Below are 17,363 nucleotides of genomic sequence, written 5' to 3'. Positions count from 1 at the left end.
CAAAAGGAGGAAATTAGAAGAGATTTTTGCTTCTCTCCTGGTGGGAGAGGTACTCAGGAATTCTGCGTTTCCGGGGGCACCAGCTGCTGGCTGGCGCGAAGTTCAGAGGCTCTCACGTTGGGCACCAGATATGGGCGTGCGGGGATCTCGGGGAGCCAGCTGCTGGGCGGGGTGCCAGCTGCTGGGTGTGGCGCCGGTCTCCCACACGTCGCTGGAGTGCAGCAGGTCCCGCGGGCCGCGTCTGCTGTTCCGGCCCCTGGCTCTCCGCCGCTGGGGTGCGCGGGTTTCGTGCACTGCGTTGCCGTGGGTCTCTGCTACCGGAGCTGGCGGCTCTAGGACCGCTGTCAGCTGCCCGGTCGGGTTCCGTTTCAATTTCCATCATGCACTCTCTCTCTAAGTTCGAGACCTGTTGGCCACCAGGTCACGAGGGGAGGTGCGAGAAATGGCGAAAGCGGGGTCTTCGTGAGTCGATGAAGGAAGGATAGCCCCCCACCGGGGAGACTGGATCACAGGATTTAGTGTTACAGCTTCAGACAAGTGACTCAGCTCAGATCTCAGTGATTCAGCTCCAGCTCCAGCTTTATTGGGATAAAACTAGGACTATTTATAGTGTGGAGACAGTAGAAGAAGCCTTAGCTGATAGGTACTCCTGGAATGCTTCATTTACATAGGGCGGTGGGCTTCTATCAGGCTATCAGACAACACCTGATTAAAACCTGGTAGCTCCTGTGCTGGAGGGTATGTATCTTGTGACGGGCATTTCAAAAGTAAGTCAGGGAGGAGAGCAGAAGGCGCCCCACTGAGAAGGGGAGTCTCCCCATTCGCGCCAAGCCAGCTTGTGGCTATCCGGACATGGGGAGACTGCTACCCTAAACAGCAGGGGTCCCCAACAGTACTTGAACAATTTGCTATTTATTTTTCAGTTAGAGCTTTACCTCCTGCCATGTACCAAAATGAGTCACAGATTAAAGACTTAAATATAAAAAGATGATTACTAAAATCAGAAAATACATGAATCTCTGTTATCAAGGTAGAAAGGGACTTCAAATAAATCAGCATAGAAAGAGGAAAAGATTGATTGATTTGACACATAAATTTAAAACATTAAAAACTCACATTTAGCTGGGTGCAGTGGCGTACGCCTTTAATCCCAGCACTTGGGAGGCTGAGGCCAATGGATCTCTGTGAATTCAAGACCAGCCTGGCCTACATAGTGAGTTCCAGGCCAGCTGGGGCTACAGGGAGACCTGTCTCAAAGACCAAAAAAAAAACCACTAAACACTGTTACATTTAAATTTGTATGTTTAAAAAATAAAATAGGGAAAGTATTTAATATATTCAATAAATAAGAAAAAATATCACCTATTAATGACTTGCAGTCAAATAAAGTGTAAAATATGACAAGGAAAGGACATGAGTCAACAGTTTTAAAGAAATGCAAATGGCCAATAATCACCACAGGGCATGTACAACGTTTATCATTAGGGCTGGAGCTACAGCCCAATTAGAGTGCTTGCCTAGCATATAAGAAGCCCCGGGTTTGATCCCTAACACCATACTAGGCATGGTTATCCAAACCTGTAACCCTAATACTTGGGAGGTAGAGTAGGAGGATCATGAGTTCAAGGTCATCTTCAGTTATATAGCAAAAGTCAAAACCAGCCCAGGATGCATCAGATCCTGTCTCAAAGAAAAAAAATCCTAGTGTTCACAAATACAAATTAGTGGATATTAAGACAGTGTTTTATACTTAACAAAATTGGCAGTGGGTTTGGGAAAATTGGTAATACCCAGAGTGTACAGATGGGAAAACTGGCCTTGTCATAATATCTTTGCTAGTTCTATAGATTGATGCAGTCTGGGGATGATTTTGATGATGTGAATCTAAAACTGTAAAAATAAGTATCTTATAACCAAGCATGTCAAATTTTAGTATTCATATGTACAAAAGTTTATGTATTTGCATGTTCAGCTTTGAATGTTTATAGTAGCAAAAATTGGAAGCTACCTAAATCTGTAAACATAAACCTTTTTAATTGTGATGTGTGAGAAACAAGAATAATATAGAATGAAGTACCAAAGTGTGTTAATGAAAAGGTGATTGTAAGATGACATAGATAGCATGGTGTCTGTTTTTGTTTGTGTGGTGTTTTTGAGGTAGGGTCTCACTGTGCTGTCCAGGCTGACCTCTCAAGTTGCCTGAGCTACAGGGTGTCTGCCACCACACCTAGAGATCTCTGTTCTAATGAGAAAATAGCCCAGACATGCAGGACACATATGTATATACAAGTTGAACAACCTAAAACAGAATATCCGCTTGCTATTCCTGGATGAAGGAATTGAGGCTTGATGTTTAGCCTGCTTTCCAAGTTCTACAAGGACTGTGTATTGCCTTTGTAGAAATTAAGTCCCATTATTTGTCGTTTGGCTTTTGCGGTAAGGAACTTATTTTTCTTCTGTTCTTTATCCCTGTAGGATACTGATGTTATTGTTTGGGATGTGATCAATGAAAGTGGCCTCTACCGTTTAAAGGGGCACAAGGATGCTGTCACACAAGCACTGTTCCTACGAGAAAAGAATCTTCTAGTTACAAGGTAAAGACATAATGGTTGTTTCAGAGTTCTGGCGAAGGCTCGGCTGCATTCCTGTCGCTCATGCTGTGCCTGTGCCTTGAGCTACTGAGCATCCTCTGTTGTTTCCAGCTTGCTGCTTCGCTTTCTGCCTCTCCCACATGCAGTTGGATACAGAGTTTTAAAATCCCCTTCTGATGCCAGCCTGGGAATGTTTCTCAGCCTTTGATAGGCCTTCTGTGGAATGAGTGTTGTCTGTCTATCCTAGGAGGTCAGGAGAGTAGAGTGTGGAATGCTGGGCAGAGGTGAATGCTGGGTTTGGTTTAGCCTGCCTTTGGAGGACATGACTTCATAGGGCTTTTGAACATGAACATCTTTTCAGTTGAGCCATTTGAAATTTTTATTTTTGTTAAGTAAAAAGATGATCAGATATTACCAGTTTTATATAGTTCAACCTAATATAATTACTGTCCCTAAGGAGTGGCCACTCTGGAAAGGCCAAGATCCTAAGGTTTGCCAGGCAATAATTAGACGAACCATTGTAGTGACGCAGGAAAAGTTGTGAAGGGCACTAAGTGCTGCCCAGTACAGATTGGTTCCTATGGGATAGCATATTGGTAAGAAAGGGTTGTACTAGGGGAATAAGAATCAACCAATAGCAGCTTTTCAGAATGATGTATTAGTTTGATTTTGATTCTTTGGTGAACATTGAGTTGGTAAATTTTAAAAATAGGAATTGCCCCTGTGATGGATGAGACGAAAAACCAGCAATGGGGAAAGAGGGCAGATGAGAAGCTGTAGAAATAGTGCAGCTGGTAGGACTTAAGTTCAAGTTTGTGGAGGCTGAAGAGATGGCTCAGTTGTTAAGAGCGCTGACTGGTCTTGCAGAGGACATAGGTTCGGTTCCCAACACCCACATGGTGGCTAATGACCATCTCTAACTCCAGTTCCAGGAGATCTAGTGTCTGCTTCTGGCCTCCACAGGCATTGCATACATGTGGTGCACTAACATATTTACAGGCAAAACCCTAATACACATAAAAATAAATAATTTTTTTTAAAATTCAGGTTTGTACAGAAGTAGATTGTAAGGAATCAAGGTTTGGAGACCTCCAAGAGGCTGTGTTTTCAGAACACACTGTAACACGGGAGTTGGGGGCCTGGGAATGTGTAAGATGCTTCCATGTCAGACAGTCTTCCAGAATGGCAGTGCTGGATTGATGGAGTGGGAGAAGTGAAGCACCTTTCTCTCTACCTAAGAGTAACCACACAGCGAGTTAGAATTCCCTGTCAGAAGAAAGGTCAGGTAGAGTAGCTTTAGACATTGCTGCTGTACATTATTTAGTTTAATGATTCTTCCTACTAAGATTGTTTCCCTTCTTTTTCTTTTAGTGGGAAGGATACTATGGTAAAATGGTGGGATCTTGATAACCAGCACTGCTTCAAAACAATGGTTGGCCACCGAACTGAGGTACTGAGATTGGCTCGGGGGAAGCAGTGCCAGTCATTAAGGCAGATGTAGCTGCTCTGGCATCTACAAACTACCTTGGGTAGTTTATAACCTTTGAGTTAAGTGCCCACCTATGATTGTAGACATGTCAAATGATATGTGTACAGTGGCTGTCCCAGTGGCATATAAACAGCAAAAGTATAGTTTTATGGTTACCTAAACATAGATTTCTTTAGACAAGTTTAGAGAATATCTTAAATATATTTGTCTCCTGTATGTTTTGTTTATATCAAGCCTTCAAAAACAGCTGTAAGCAGGGCTTGTTGGCACATACCTTTAATCTCAGGCAGAGGTAGGCAGATCTCTGAGATTGAGGCCAGCCTGGTCTCCATAGTGAGTCCAGGCCGGCTGGGGCTACAGGGAGACTGTCTCAAAAAGACAAAAGAAAACCCCACCACCAACAACAACAAAAATTACTTATAATAATGAAATGGAAAAGAGGGTTCTATGGCTATTGATTTTCAGCAGTATTTTGTTCCCCTGTTTGATTCTTCAATATTATTAGCAGAGACTTATGCAGCAGACATCATGAAGAATTGCCTTAATTCCTAGACTTTGAAATGTCAAAGAGACTTTATTATTCTGTGCTTTTGGAATGTCCCATTGTGCAACTTGGAATACTAAAAGCGATAATATGTAAATCTGTGTTCTGTAGGTGTGGGGCTTGGTTCTGGTATCAGAAGAAAAGCGACTAATCACTGGGGCTGCAGACAGTGAACTGAGGGCGTGGGACCTAACCTATCTACAAGAGGTAATGGCTTTGTTCAGGTTATGGGCAGTAGCATGTTTTCACAGTCCCAGAGGCTCACTGAATTTAGGCTCAGATATAATGCATTTTACTGTGTTTATAACCTGCAGCTTCTAAACAAAGACTTCTTCATTGTCTGCTCTTTGCCCTGGTTTGTTTGAACTGAGAAAGCTAGATTCAGGCTTAGCTTCTGTTTGGTTTGTGGCATTCTTCGGCTTGTTTTACTGACCTTCAGGTGTCCATGGAGCCTTTCTCTTCAAACAAAAATCCATGTAGAATGTGTGTTATTATAAATAGATATATTCTCAGGAGACTTTTCATGATTCTCAATTTATATGTGTGTTTGGGGGGTGTAAAGATTGCAGACTTAGGTTCAGCTGAGTTAGGTATATGGGTTTATATCTGTTAGCCATTTTTGTGAGTTCTGTGTATCATACAGTAGGTTTTTGTTATTTCCTGTAGTGAAGGAGGAAATGTAACCTATTTTACAGTACTTTTGTCATTCCTGATGCCAGTGGGAAACTTGCCATCTAGAATATGACAGAACTTTTACCTAAAACCAGAAAAAAATTGACATTGAGGAATTGTGGTCCAGGGGGCTGGAAAGATTGTCCAGCACTTGTCCTTGCAGAGGACTTGTTGAGTTCCTAGCACCCACGTTGCCATTTTGAAACTGCCTGTAACTCAAGCTCCAGGGAATCCAACACTCTTCTGGCCTCTGCACACATACATATACACATACATACACACATACATACACACACACATACAAATAAATAAATAAATAAATAAATAAATAAATAAACTTTAAAAATAGGTCTTGAAAAGTTACTGGGCCATTAGTTTTTGCACTGTTGTCTACTTAAATGTTGTCCTTATACTGTAGAAGGTTATTGAAAATAGTAGAATGAGCAGTATTTTGTTGTATATGATACCAGTTTTCTTTTTTTTAAATTTATGTTTATGCATGTATTGGCTGCGTGTAGGTAAGTGCACCCATGTCGTGCAATGCCTGTGGAAGACAGAAGAGGCTGTTGGATCCCCTGGAATTGGAATTATGGACAGTTGTTAGCTGCCATGTGGGTGCTGCGATTCAAATCCAGGTCTTCTACAAGAACAACCAGTGTTCTTAACTGCTGTTCTTCTGTCTTGACAGAAGTTATCAGAGATCACCAACCAAGCTCTGAGTGGTCATAGGAAAGGTTTCCAAGTCGTTGGGCTTAAAAGTCCCCTGGAACATTATATCAACTTTTATTCTCCCATCTTCATAAAACAGATTGATGACCTAGAAGAACCAGACCCCAAGAAAATCAAAGTATCTCCTGGAATACAGGACACACCTGAAGCAGAGGATGGCAGCCTTGAGGTGGATGAAACACCAGAGGATGTAATTCATTTTTGTTCCTTTTCTTGAGTGGTAGGAAAAAAATGAGAACTGCAGGTTTGCAGATAGGTATTCGTCATCATTTTAGGGAATTGCTTTTGTCTCCTTGTTTATTAAAATCGTATCTCTTCAGAGGTTCAGCAGATACAATGTCCAACCTCCATGTTCTCTTGCTTCCTCTGTAGCGCATCCTTTCATGCAGAAAAGCTGGTTCCATAATGCGGGAAGGAAGGGACAGAGTTGTGAACCTTGCCATGGACAAGACGGGCAGGATTCTTGCTTGCCACGTGAGTGCCGAGAATAGCAACACAAGACTGTTCCTTTCAGGTTCTCATCTCATACTCACTGTGGAGATGAGCATGTTAATAACAGTGTATATTCCTGTGTGGACCCATGGTCCCTAGCTTGTATTAGCATAACATCAGTGAAAGTAATTGTATTTATTATCAACATGTACTAGATGCTAGCTTTTGTCAACAGTGTAAAAGGTTGCATGCTTTCAGAAATGCTGTGAGCAGAAAGCCGTAGCCCACTTAATAGATGAGAAGACAAACTCAGAGAGGAAGTTGTTCGTGGAAATCAGGGATTAAGTTGTTAGGGAGGAAAAACATGCTGCTGTTTGCTTCTAATTGGGAGCTGCAAGCTGCCTGTCCTGGACTTACATTGTCAGCCTTACATTGTCAGTCTTTTCCCTTCTAGGGACCTGATTCTGTGTTAGAAATATTTTGTATCCTTTCCAAAGAGGAAGTTCAGAAGAAAATGGATAAGAAGCTGAAGAAAGCTAGAAAGAAAGCAAAGTATGTCTTTTTGGTGTGTTTGCAAAGTATGTTTTTTAAAAGAAATAGTTATTGGTAATGAAATGTGTTTGGTAGCCATATGTTACTGCAAAAAACTGCCTTCTTTAAAGGAAAGGTTTACTAGATTACTAATTACTGTTAAAAATTAGAGAATTTGTGGGGTACCAGTACTGTAAGTTTTGAATTTCTGATAGTACATTTTTATTCCTAACATATTTTTGAGTCTTGGATTAAGATCCACACATATCTTTTTTGACATTCTTTCTTCTTTAGACTATGTAGGCATGGCTGGCCTGGAACTTCCTTTGCACACCAGGCTGATTTCAAACTTACAGAGATCTGCTTGCCTCTGCCTCCTGAGTGCTGGAATTGGTGGCATGTGCCTATAATCCCAGTGCTGGGGAGCTAGAGACAGGAGGATCTCTGGGCCTTCTTGGCCAACCAGTCAAGCTGAATCTACAAGCTCCAGGTTCAGTAAGAGACAGTATTTCCAAAACATAAAGTAACAAATGATTGAGGAAGACATCTAACAGCCTCTGGCCACCACATGCACACATATACACATGCTTATACATATTGAGAGATTCATTAATGGTTGAAATCTATCAAATTTCAAACTGATAAAAAGTCATCTGACAGCAAATCTTTTGAGATTTGTTCTGGCTCATATGACATATTTAGATTAAATATAGTTTAAAGAATTTTTAGAAAGTCCTAAAGTTAGAAAAGTTCATCAGAAACATTTCAGTGGAACAATTTGAATGTCAAGGATTTAATTCAGGAAATTTTATGGGCTGTTACATGGAGAATCCATATATTAAAGGTATCCCTTTAAGTGGAGTGTAGTCTACTCAGGTAGTTCTCAGGGTAATACTGGTGGTTAAGTCACTGCCTGTCCTGGCTTATTTTTAGTTGTTGACTTGACACAATCTAGAGTCATCTGCAAAGAGAAAACCTTAGTTGACATTTGCCCAGATCAGATTGGCCTGTGACCATGTGTGTGAGAGATTGTTTTGACTAGATTGATGGGGGAGGGCCCAGCCTACTGTGGGTGGTGCCATCCCTGAACAGGTGGTCCTAGACTGTATAAGAAAGCTACCTGGGTGTGAGCCTGGAAGCAAGCCAGCAAGCAGTGTTCTTCATGGTTTCTGCTTCACTTCCTGCCCTGCCATCCCCCAGTGATAGAGTGTGACCTGGAAATATAGGCAAAATAAACCCTTTCCTCCCCAGGTCTCTTTGGCCAGTGTTTTACCACCACAACAGAAGGCAAACTAGGACACTGGCCCTTAACCCCTCAGAAAAGTGATGTCTTGATGCTCTTGGGTTTTTCCCTTTCTAGATTAAATTCTTCCAAAGAGGAGGAAGACCTTGAAGTTAGTGTTGCAATGTCTCTACAAGATGAAATCCAACGGGTGGCTAATATCAAAACTTCTGCCAAGATCAAGTGAGTCAAAATACAGTATCAACTGCTACAAAGTAATAAGCTACCAAGTATTAATGACTTTATCATGGTTGTTTGCAGGCCATGCTCATATAAACCCTCTTATCCTGTGTTTTGATTAGTATAATTACCTTTTAGCTGTCCCTTAACTGTCCTTTCCTGCTGCTGAGAAAAATACATATTCCTTATTCAGAAAGTGTTTTAAATCATTCATTTAAAAAAAAAAAGACACAACACAAAACAAAATATGTATTAGAACTAAGGCCTGAGCCCTGGTTTTTTGGCTTTAAAGGCCTTCACTCATGTGACTGTGAGATGCTCTATGGGTAAAGGCACTTGCTGCCAAGCCTAACAACCCGAGTTTGATCCCTGGGACCCATATGATGGAAAGAGAAAACCCATTCCCTCAAGTTGTCCCCTGATCTCCATGTGTGTGCTGTGGCACACATTCACACATATAAATGCAATGATTTTTTTTTTTTTAAGCCTGTGCTGTACTCTAGTACCCAGAGCAATATTATTTCTAAAATTCTGTATACTTGTTTAAATGTTGTGGACTGAGGACATCACAAAGATTTTTCTTATAGAAAGCTGACTTTGTGAGCTAAGACAGTAGCCTGAGTATTCTGATTGTTTTCCATGCAGATCCTTTGACCTGATTTATTCACCCCATGGAGAGTTAAAGGTGGTCTTTCTGCTGCAGAACAACCTGGTGGAATTATATTCACTCAATGCATCCTTGCACACCCCTCAGCCTGTGAGGATTAGCAGGATCACCCTTGGAGGCCATCGCAGTGATGTGCGGACTTTGTCCTTCAGCTCAGATAATATTGCTGTGCTCTCAGCAGCAGCGGATTCCATAAAGATATGGAACAGGTTCGTGAAGTGCTACTTCCCGTAGAGTTGCCTTCTGTTTGAAATATTTTTTGGTACTCTTGAAGTTTGGCTGTTATCCTCCAGAGCCTAAATACAATTCTGTTAAAAGGCACACTCAGTGTGTTTTGGCTATTGGCCTATGGAATTCATATCAGGAAGAGTTGCCCTTTAAATTTTGGTGTAGGCCTGGCCAGCTGGTTCAGCAGATAAAGTTGCTTGCCACCAAACCTGAAGACACAAGTTTCATCCCTGGAACCTACCTGGTGGGAGAGAACTGATTTCCTGCAAGTTGTCTTCTGCCCTCCACATTCATGCTGAGACATGCATGTGCTCCGTGGTGCACGCACAGACAGACACACACACACAAAGATGGAAAAATTCAAAAATAAAATTTGGCATAAAATAAACCAAGCTTTTCCTCCCGTGGAGCTTGTAGCTGTATTTAACTAGAGGGAAACATATAATCACATTGTCCCCTTCTCAGTAAGGTAGCCTCTTAGTGCTGTCCAGAAATTCTACCATAATTTCTTGTCATGCTTTCCTTTTCCTTGACTGTTTTACACCTCCTCAGACCCCAGATACTTCAAATATTTTTAAGCTGATAACCTTGCTTCCTAGTTCACTAAGGAACTGGATCTATCTAAAAGAACATTTCCTGTGCTCTCACTGTTGCTGCTATCTATTGATGACTATATCCATGTGTGGTCAACAGCAAGTATACAGGGCTGCTGCCAGTGTTACACACTATTTTACAGAAATTTTTTTTTTTTTTTTATATCTTTAAAAACCAGTAACACTTATTGTTACATTCAGTACATGATTAACATGTGCTGTACTTCGAACACATCACAGTACATTCACATACAGCAGTGTCACCACAAATGTATGTACAAGGCATTGCACTGTAATATGACAGCAGTTCCGTGTCACTGGACCTCAGGACATTTCCAGCTCTTACTGTCTTAACAGTTCAGAGGCATAGATCTGTGGAATGGTAATATACCCCAGTTCAACTCGAGATCCTCTCATCTTGCATCTTGGAGATCGGCCTTCTGGAGCCCAATAGAGGCTTTGTTTTCACTCTGCTTTTGTGTGATGTTGTCCTCAGGGTCTCTTTTCTCTCAAAGAAACCAAATGTGATTTTTAGTATTTTCTTTTACCAAGAATTGAGTCTGAGCCAAGAGTTAGACTTTTGTCTTGTCATGTTGATTTGTGGCTAAGTGCCTTGAAATGCTCATACTGACTTTGAAGATGGGAAAGCAAGTTCCTTTAGGATGAGCTCTTTCTTGCTTCTTCTGTAGGTCTACCCTGCAGTGTATTCGCACGATGACCTGTGAATATGCACTCTGTTCCTTCTTCGTTCCTGGTGATAGGCAGGTGGTCATAGGAACAAAGGTAAGCCTGAGGGTTTTTCTTGGGATTTTGAGGGCTTTTTTACTTAGTATCTTAAAAGATGTTTGGGAATTTGGGCTCCTCTAAGCATAATGGTAATTAATATATTAGAGGTAGATAGTATGGAACGGTATTAGCTAATTGCCCCTTTTCTGGTGTTTTTAAAAGTTTTATTTTCTTGTTAAAAAAAAAAAATGAAGCCATATGTCAAATGAAAAAGGACTTTGAAATCATAACACTGAAGTAAATGCCATTAGCATTTTGATAATTATCCTTCCACACATCTTATGAGCACATGTGCACTGTAAATATGTTTAACTATGATATGTTAATATTAAATAATAAAATATGCTATCTGGTACCTGGTTTGACAGAGCATTCTAATAAAGCCAAGGTTACCAGGTCTTTGTTCTTAGATGCTCGTCAATTTGGGGCAATCATAAGTACACACACGATTTGGATTCAGAGTCTCTATAAAATAGATAATTTGAAGCAAGTTTCATAACTTCTTAGAGCGTCCTTTCACGTGCCTAGCAGGATGACAACACTTGCAGCCCCGTCTAAATACTGGCTCTGCCATTTAATAGCTCTGCTGTCTTTAGGCAGTTGCGTTAACCATTAGCTTGGTTTGTCTTGGAAGTATGCAGTGCACTGAGCAAGGCTGGCCGCGTGGCTGCGGCACAGCAAGGTGGTAAGCGTGGAATGGAGTAGGGTTTATGGGGCGTATGTTTCTTTTGAGACAGTTTTGCTGTGCAGCCCAGGCTGTCTCTAACTCATTCTGTTTCAGCCTCATACGTGCTGTGACTCTAGGCATGTGTCACCGCATCCAGTTTGTGGGGTGTTCTAAGAAGTACTTTGCAGTGCATGCCATCCCTGTAAATCTGTTCCAAATGTGAATGAGTTTTATTAGAAAATCTGAGTGTCACAATGGCTATTTCTTGCCTGGTAAAAAGTATAAAATGTTGGAAAGATTTTAGGGTCCGGGTTAGGGAAATAGAAACATTTTTTAAAGATTTTTGGAAAATTTTTTTTTTTTTTTTAATGTGTTTGAGTATATTGCCTGCATGTAAAGAAGTACACCCATGTCATGTAGTGTCCATGGAGGTCAGAAGAGGGAATCAGATCCCTGAAACTGGAGTTACAGATGGTTGTTAGCCACCATGTGGCTGCTGGGAATCCATCCTAGGTCCTCTGCAAGAGCAACCAGTGTTCTTTGCCACTGAGCCATCTCTCCAGTCCTAAGATTTATTTCTAATTATTTTAAATTATGGCTATGTAGGTGTGTCTTGAATGTGGGTATGTGCATGTGCATGCAGGTGCCCACAGAGGCCAGAGGTATCAGCTCCCCCTAGAGCTGGAGTTACAGGCACTTATGAGTTACCTAACATGGGTGCTTGGAACTGAACTCAGGTCCACTGCATGAACACTATGTGCTCTTAACTGGTAAGCCATCTCTCCGGCCCTATAGTAGCAAAATTTCAATTGAAAGGTTCTCATTTGTCATTCATATTTCAAGAAATGTCTGTGTGCTGTTTGTTGTTGGAAAAGCATTTTGTGAATTGCTTTGAGGACTGTGTAACAGGCTTGCAGTTCCTGACGCAGACTGTATTATGCAGTTAATGTATGACTCTTTGAATCCTTACCACATCTTAGAGATGCCAGAACTGTAAACTCCATTTTGCAGATTTAAAAAGCAGACTCCTGGAGATGAATTCTGTAGTGGTCATAGCGTGGGAAAGGCAGAGCTGGGGCTCGGTTCTCCTAGCTTATGTGCCTGCCACATTGCGTAGAAGCTCATCGTGTTACTAGGCTTTTGCCTGTTAAAAAGCTGTCATGGCATATACAGGCCTCTCCTGGAAATCATGATGGATCTCTAGTTCTTTCAATGTATTATGGAAGGAGGAAACCAAGAGTTGGAGAATTGGTCAAGCAGTACTATAGACTCAGGTGGTCTGCTTAAAGCATCCGCTAAAATTCAAAGGCTGTTTACAGTCTCCACTGGAATTCTTGTCTGTGGCCATGATAGTTCCCTTCTGAAGCTGTGGAACGAATGAAAAGGGCAGAGTCCAATAATGCAAGATTGTGCTCTCCATGGTTATTTATCATGGCAGCCCAGCTCCGGGTAACTGAGCATGTCAGAGGGAGCAGAATGTCTTCAGGTAAGGACTATAGACAATATTTAGATAGGATCCATTTCTTCAAGCAACTGACAACATTGTTGCTTTTCTAAACTCTGTAGGCATGATTCATGGAGTTTGCTCTTTAGAACTGTGTTCATTTTGTGTCTTCCTAGACAGGAAAACTACAACTTTATGACTTGGCCTCAGGAAATTTGCTGGAGACGATAGATGCCCATGATGGAGCTTTGTGGTCCATGTCTCTTTCTCCAGATCAGGTAACTGAACCAGGTTTTAAAACAACAGTACACTAGACATTAGTGCTGTGTTTGCATTTCCCAGGTCTGCTGAGTTGAGGGGCCTGGGAAAGGTTTCATTGAGGAAGGCTCTTCTCTGTCTGGTCTTTAGACTTCACATATGCTGTCATTTCAATTATAGCGTGTAACATGCATAGCTGCCATTATGAAATTAAGTCGGTCAGCTGTGCTGTCCTCAGCAGTGTGCTGCCAGGGTGAACTCATGACTTACTTTGTCAGTGGTCCTTGGTTCTTCTCAAAGGGAAACATTTTCTGGAGCAACACTGAGGGTGAAGTAGACTTTTCTGCTCCCCTTATAGTCCAGCCATCTGTTATTAAGGAAATTCTTCAGCAAATAATCACCTCTTGGGATGCACTGATAAGTGCTTCCGTTTGCTGGGGTCATTGGAGAGCTGTGTAGCTGTGCATTGATTCTAGAGCTGCTGCTCTCAGTATCCTGAGATGTTGTTATCAGTGCTTTGAAAGTCTTTGCCTGCTTATCCAATTACTCTCAACGGCAGCAAGCCTTATTCACGGAAAACAGTATGTATCTTTTTTGGAGAAACTAAATATAGAGTGGCTAATGCCATTTAGTAGTTTTTTTATTTTTTTTAATTTTATGTGTATGCATGTATTGCCTGCATGTAGGTAAGTGCACCTGTGCCTTGCAGTGCCCACGGAGGACAGAAGAGGCTATCGGATCCCCTGGGACTGGAGTTACGGACAGTTGTTAGCTGCCATGTGGGTGCTGGGATTCGAACCAGGGTCTTCTGCAAGAACAACCAGTGTTCTTAACTGCTGAGCCATCTTTCCCAGCCCCACCATTTAGTAGTTTTAAAGTGTGGGTTGGTGTGCTATGAGATGGCAGAAGTGATTCCAGTCATTTAGAAAACCATTCCCAAGGTGTTTGCAGTGACGTTGCAGGAATACATTCTGACATGAATACTCTAAACAAACTTAGATTACTCATTTAGTATGTAGTTATCAAACTAATCTTACTGCTTTATAGTGGATTCATTTGACTTCTGCTCTGTTAGGTAAAGTTAAAAAAAAAAACCCACAGTATCTCTTGAAAATTTTTCTTAATGACGCTAATGAAAGTACAACTAGGGCTTCTCTCTGGTTGTCCTCTCCCTGGGCCTTAGTCTATGCTGGGATTCTCAAATGAGGCCTGTGTAGCCCCAGACAAGCAGTCAAAGGGTAAGGAGAGGCATTTTTCTTAATTCTTGTCATATATGCTTAAGGAAAAAAGAGAGTTTTAGACTGTTTTGTATACACAGCAGTTTTTGTGTTAAAATAGTTTTTAACTGAAATATCATTTTATTTTCAGCGAGGCTTTGTGACAGGTGGTGCTGATAAATCTGTCAAGTTCTGGGATTTTGAATTGGTGAAAGATAAGAATAGTGCCCAGAAGAGGTGAGTGGACGTTTTATTGTGTCTGGGTCTTAGAGTGAAAGTGGAGAGCCATCTGTGGCCTTTGATGGGTGTCTGCACATCAGGAGTTTGGGATTGTGCTGGTGGAGTCCTTACGTATTTGTCTCTTTCTTGATGCTGTCTGTTGTACTAGACTTTCTGTGAAGCAGACCCGAACCTTACAACTAGATGAGGATGTCCTGTGTGTCAGTTACTCTCCCAATCAAAAGCTGTTGGCTGTGTCTTTGCTGGACTGCACTGTGAAAATTTTCTATGTCGACACTTTAAAGGTACAGTGATTTTGCCCAAGACTATTTTCTTTCTTGCTGTGTGACCTTAAGAATTTGGTCTGAGACTCTAAACAGGTGGTTGGACTGTAAGGTCACTGTCTAAAGTGACTTTGATAATACCCAGTGATATTTTATGTATAAAATTTGTGTGAGAATCAACACATTGTTGATTTTGTTCTGGTGTCAAGTAGTTCCATGATTTGTCAGTTATGTCTTAGATATTTTTTTGGTTTATGTGGGCAGAAAATCCTGTCATAGCTAGTAGCTCCTAAAGCATTGTTGGGTGTCTTAGGCAGTTTTTCACACCTCAGTATCCTTTGGTGGCTTTAAGAACAAACAGGTTACTGGGCCTTATACCCAGTATCAGTAGGACTAGACTGGGCCTAGGAATATTTGAGTCTCTTCAGCTGAGAGATCCAGAGCCCATCTCCGTAGTACTGGCTGAGGCGTAGGCTGTGGGCTGCTCTCCTTCACTCGCCGCAGGGTTGCTGGCCAGTACTTGAGGGTCTGCAGGGTGGACAAGGCAATCTTTACATGCTGCCTTCAGTGACTCATGGTCTTTGAAAATATATTTTTAAATAAAGTAATCCAGAAATGTGTTTAGTGTTATGAATTTATAGTTTGGCTCTACATGTTAACAAATTCCGTTTTATAGACAAACACGACTTATTTATCTTCTTTCTTTCATGTTTAGTTTTTTCTCTCACTGTATGGACACAAACTACCTGTTATATGTATGGACATCTCACATGTAAGTAAAATTTGCAAGCTGTCTTCTAGAGCAGACACCTTTCTCCATCACTGGCTTCATATTGCACTGTAGAGTGTTGCACGTGCTCCTGCTTTCAACAGTCACAGACCATAGTCACACCATAAATAAGTTGGACGTTGGTGTTTTCAGAATAATTTCACAAGTACCATCTCATCCTGACTACCTGTAGCAGCTCTGGCAGCTATTTGTTGCTCAAAATTCTGTAACTGGTAGAACATCCTAAAAACTAATGGCTGTGTGTGCGAACCTTTGTTCTGTAGAACAGCGTTGGTAAGGAGGAAGGAGCTTGCTTTGTATTTGGTTATGTGTGCTATTTTGCTTTGCTTTATTTTACGCTCAGTCTTGGGAATCACACTTCAGTGTCCGATGATGACTAAGAGTGAGAGTGCGTATTTGGAAAGTGTCTGCTTTGTATAAAGGGGAAAAGAACTGACCCTATAGCAGTGCGATCAGCGTGTTAGCGTGGCCATTTGTGCCTAGGCATCGGGACAGGAAGGCGCTGAGGGAATGGTAATAGGGAACATGGGATGTGAGGTGAGGTCAGACCTTCGATAGATTCTTTTCCAACCTGGCTTTCTACTCCCCACAAATCCCATTCTACAGCTTAGACCTTTTAGTTTAGCAAGGTAAACACCCTTCCATGAAGGCACAGGACTGTGCTGTGGCCAGAGACTGTGACACAAAGGAGTTGATGTTCTCACCAAGCTGTTTAAGAAGCACTCAAGGTAAAAGAGCACAGGTGTTCAGTAGAGGTGAAATTAACTTCTTTGGCTTTAATATTTTGAAAGAAATGAAGGTTCTGGTTATCTTTTAATTATCTAGTTGAGAGAAATCAAATATTTAAGAGTTTTGTTTCATTTTCTTTTGTTTCCTGTGCCACAGGATGGCGCACTGATAGCAACTGGCTCTGCTGATAGAAATGTGAAAATCTGGGGATTGGACTTTGGGGACTGCCACAAGTCTCTCTTTGCACATGATGACAGGTAGATATTGTCTTCTCAAAGGCCCTCCTCTGAGTTGCATCAAGTAACATTTTCCAAGACCATCTGTATGTATTATTTGAAATTCTCAGAATAAGTTAACATTTCAAACTAGTGAGTCAAAAGCTAGTATAACATTACTCTCCATACTAAACTGGAGTTGGTGACATTTGTCTACCTCTCCACTTTACAGTGTGATGTACCTACGGTTTGTTCCTAAGTCTCACCTCTTCTTTACTGCTGGGAAGGACCGTAAGATCAAGCAGTGGGATGCAGACAGATTTGAGCACATACAAACCCTTGAGGTAACTCTTGCCTGCATTTCTCATTAGTGCTTTAAGAACTACTTCTAAGAATACCTACCTTGCCCACCAGTGTAAGCAGGTAGTGGTCTATGAAGAAGTTATTCTTCCTTGGATTATTTTGGTTTTTTGTACATCCAGGGGCACCACCAGGAAGTATGGTGTTTGGCCATCAGCCCCAGCGGAGACTACATTGTATCATCATCCCATGACAAATCCCTCAGACTCTGGGAGAGAACGAGGGAGCCTCTTATTCTGGAGGAAGAAAGGGAGATGGTAAGAACTTGATGTTCGGGTCACATATGGTGAATAACTGGCAGGCTGTCCCTGCTGAGGTTTCCTGTCTGATGCAGTCATACCTCACCCAGGAGATATTCCTAAGATCAGTGCCTTCCATCTCAGAAGCTCAGCTGATGGGTTGTCAGGGCTAATGAGTGGAAAGCCCTTTTCATTGGCACGTTTTGCTTTGCAGAGG

At 41.7% G+C, this 17,363-nt stretch overlaps 1 protein-coding gene across 2 annotated transcripts in view; it reads left to right on the top strand.

The window, feature by feature from the left end:
* Positions 1-17,363, top strand: part of Wdr3 (WD repeat domain 3) — a 39,844-nt gene that overhangs the window by 11,615 nt on the left and 10,866 nt on the right. For both annotated transcript variants that reach the window (XM_008832899.3, XM_008832893.3), the window contains exons 4-19: positions 2,476-2,594; positions 3,963-4,041; positions 4,736-4,831; positions 6,105-6,215; positions 6,398-6,499; positions 6,912-7,009; positions 8,349-8,453; positions 9,096-9,326; positions 10,628-10,721; positions 13,012-13,113; positions 14,462-14,547; positions 14,699-14,834; positions 15,529-15,585; positions 16,489-16,589; positions 16,780-16,891; positions 17,030-17,164. In XM_008832899.3, coding sequence (XP_008831121.2) covers positions 2,476-2,594; positions 3,963-4,041; positions 4,736-4,831; positions 6,105-6,215; positions 6,398-6,499; positions 6,912-7,009; positions 8,349-8,453; positions 9,096-9,326; positions 10,628-10,721; positions 13,012-13,113; positions 14,462-14,547; positions 14,699-14,834; positions 15,529-15,585; positions 16,489-16,589; positions 16,780-16,891; positions 17,030-17,164 — 1,764 coding nt within the window. The remainder of the gene's footprint in view (positions 1-2,475; positions 2,595-3,962; positions 4,042-4,735; positions 4,832-6,104; positions 6,216-6,397; positions 6,500-6,911; positions 7,010-8,348; positions 8,454-9,095; positions 9,327-10,627; positions 10,722-13,011; positions 13,114-14,461; positions 14,548-14,698; positions 14,835-15,528; positions 15,586-16,488; positions 16,590-16,779; positions 16,892-17,029; positions 17,165-17,363) is intronic.

This window comes from Nannospalax galili, unplaced genomic scaffold, assembly GCF_000622305.1.
Source record: "Nannospalax galili isolate Female #2095 unplaced genomic scaffold, S.galili_v1.0 scaffold1951, whole genome shotgun sequence".
In the NCBI taxonomy this organism is placed as follows: domain Eukaryota; kingdom Metazoa; phylum Chordata; class Mammalia; order Rodentia; family Spalacidae; genus Nannospalax; species Nannospalax galili.
This window is presented reverse-complemented; position numbering and strand designations above follow the sequence as displayed.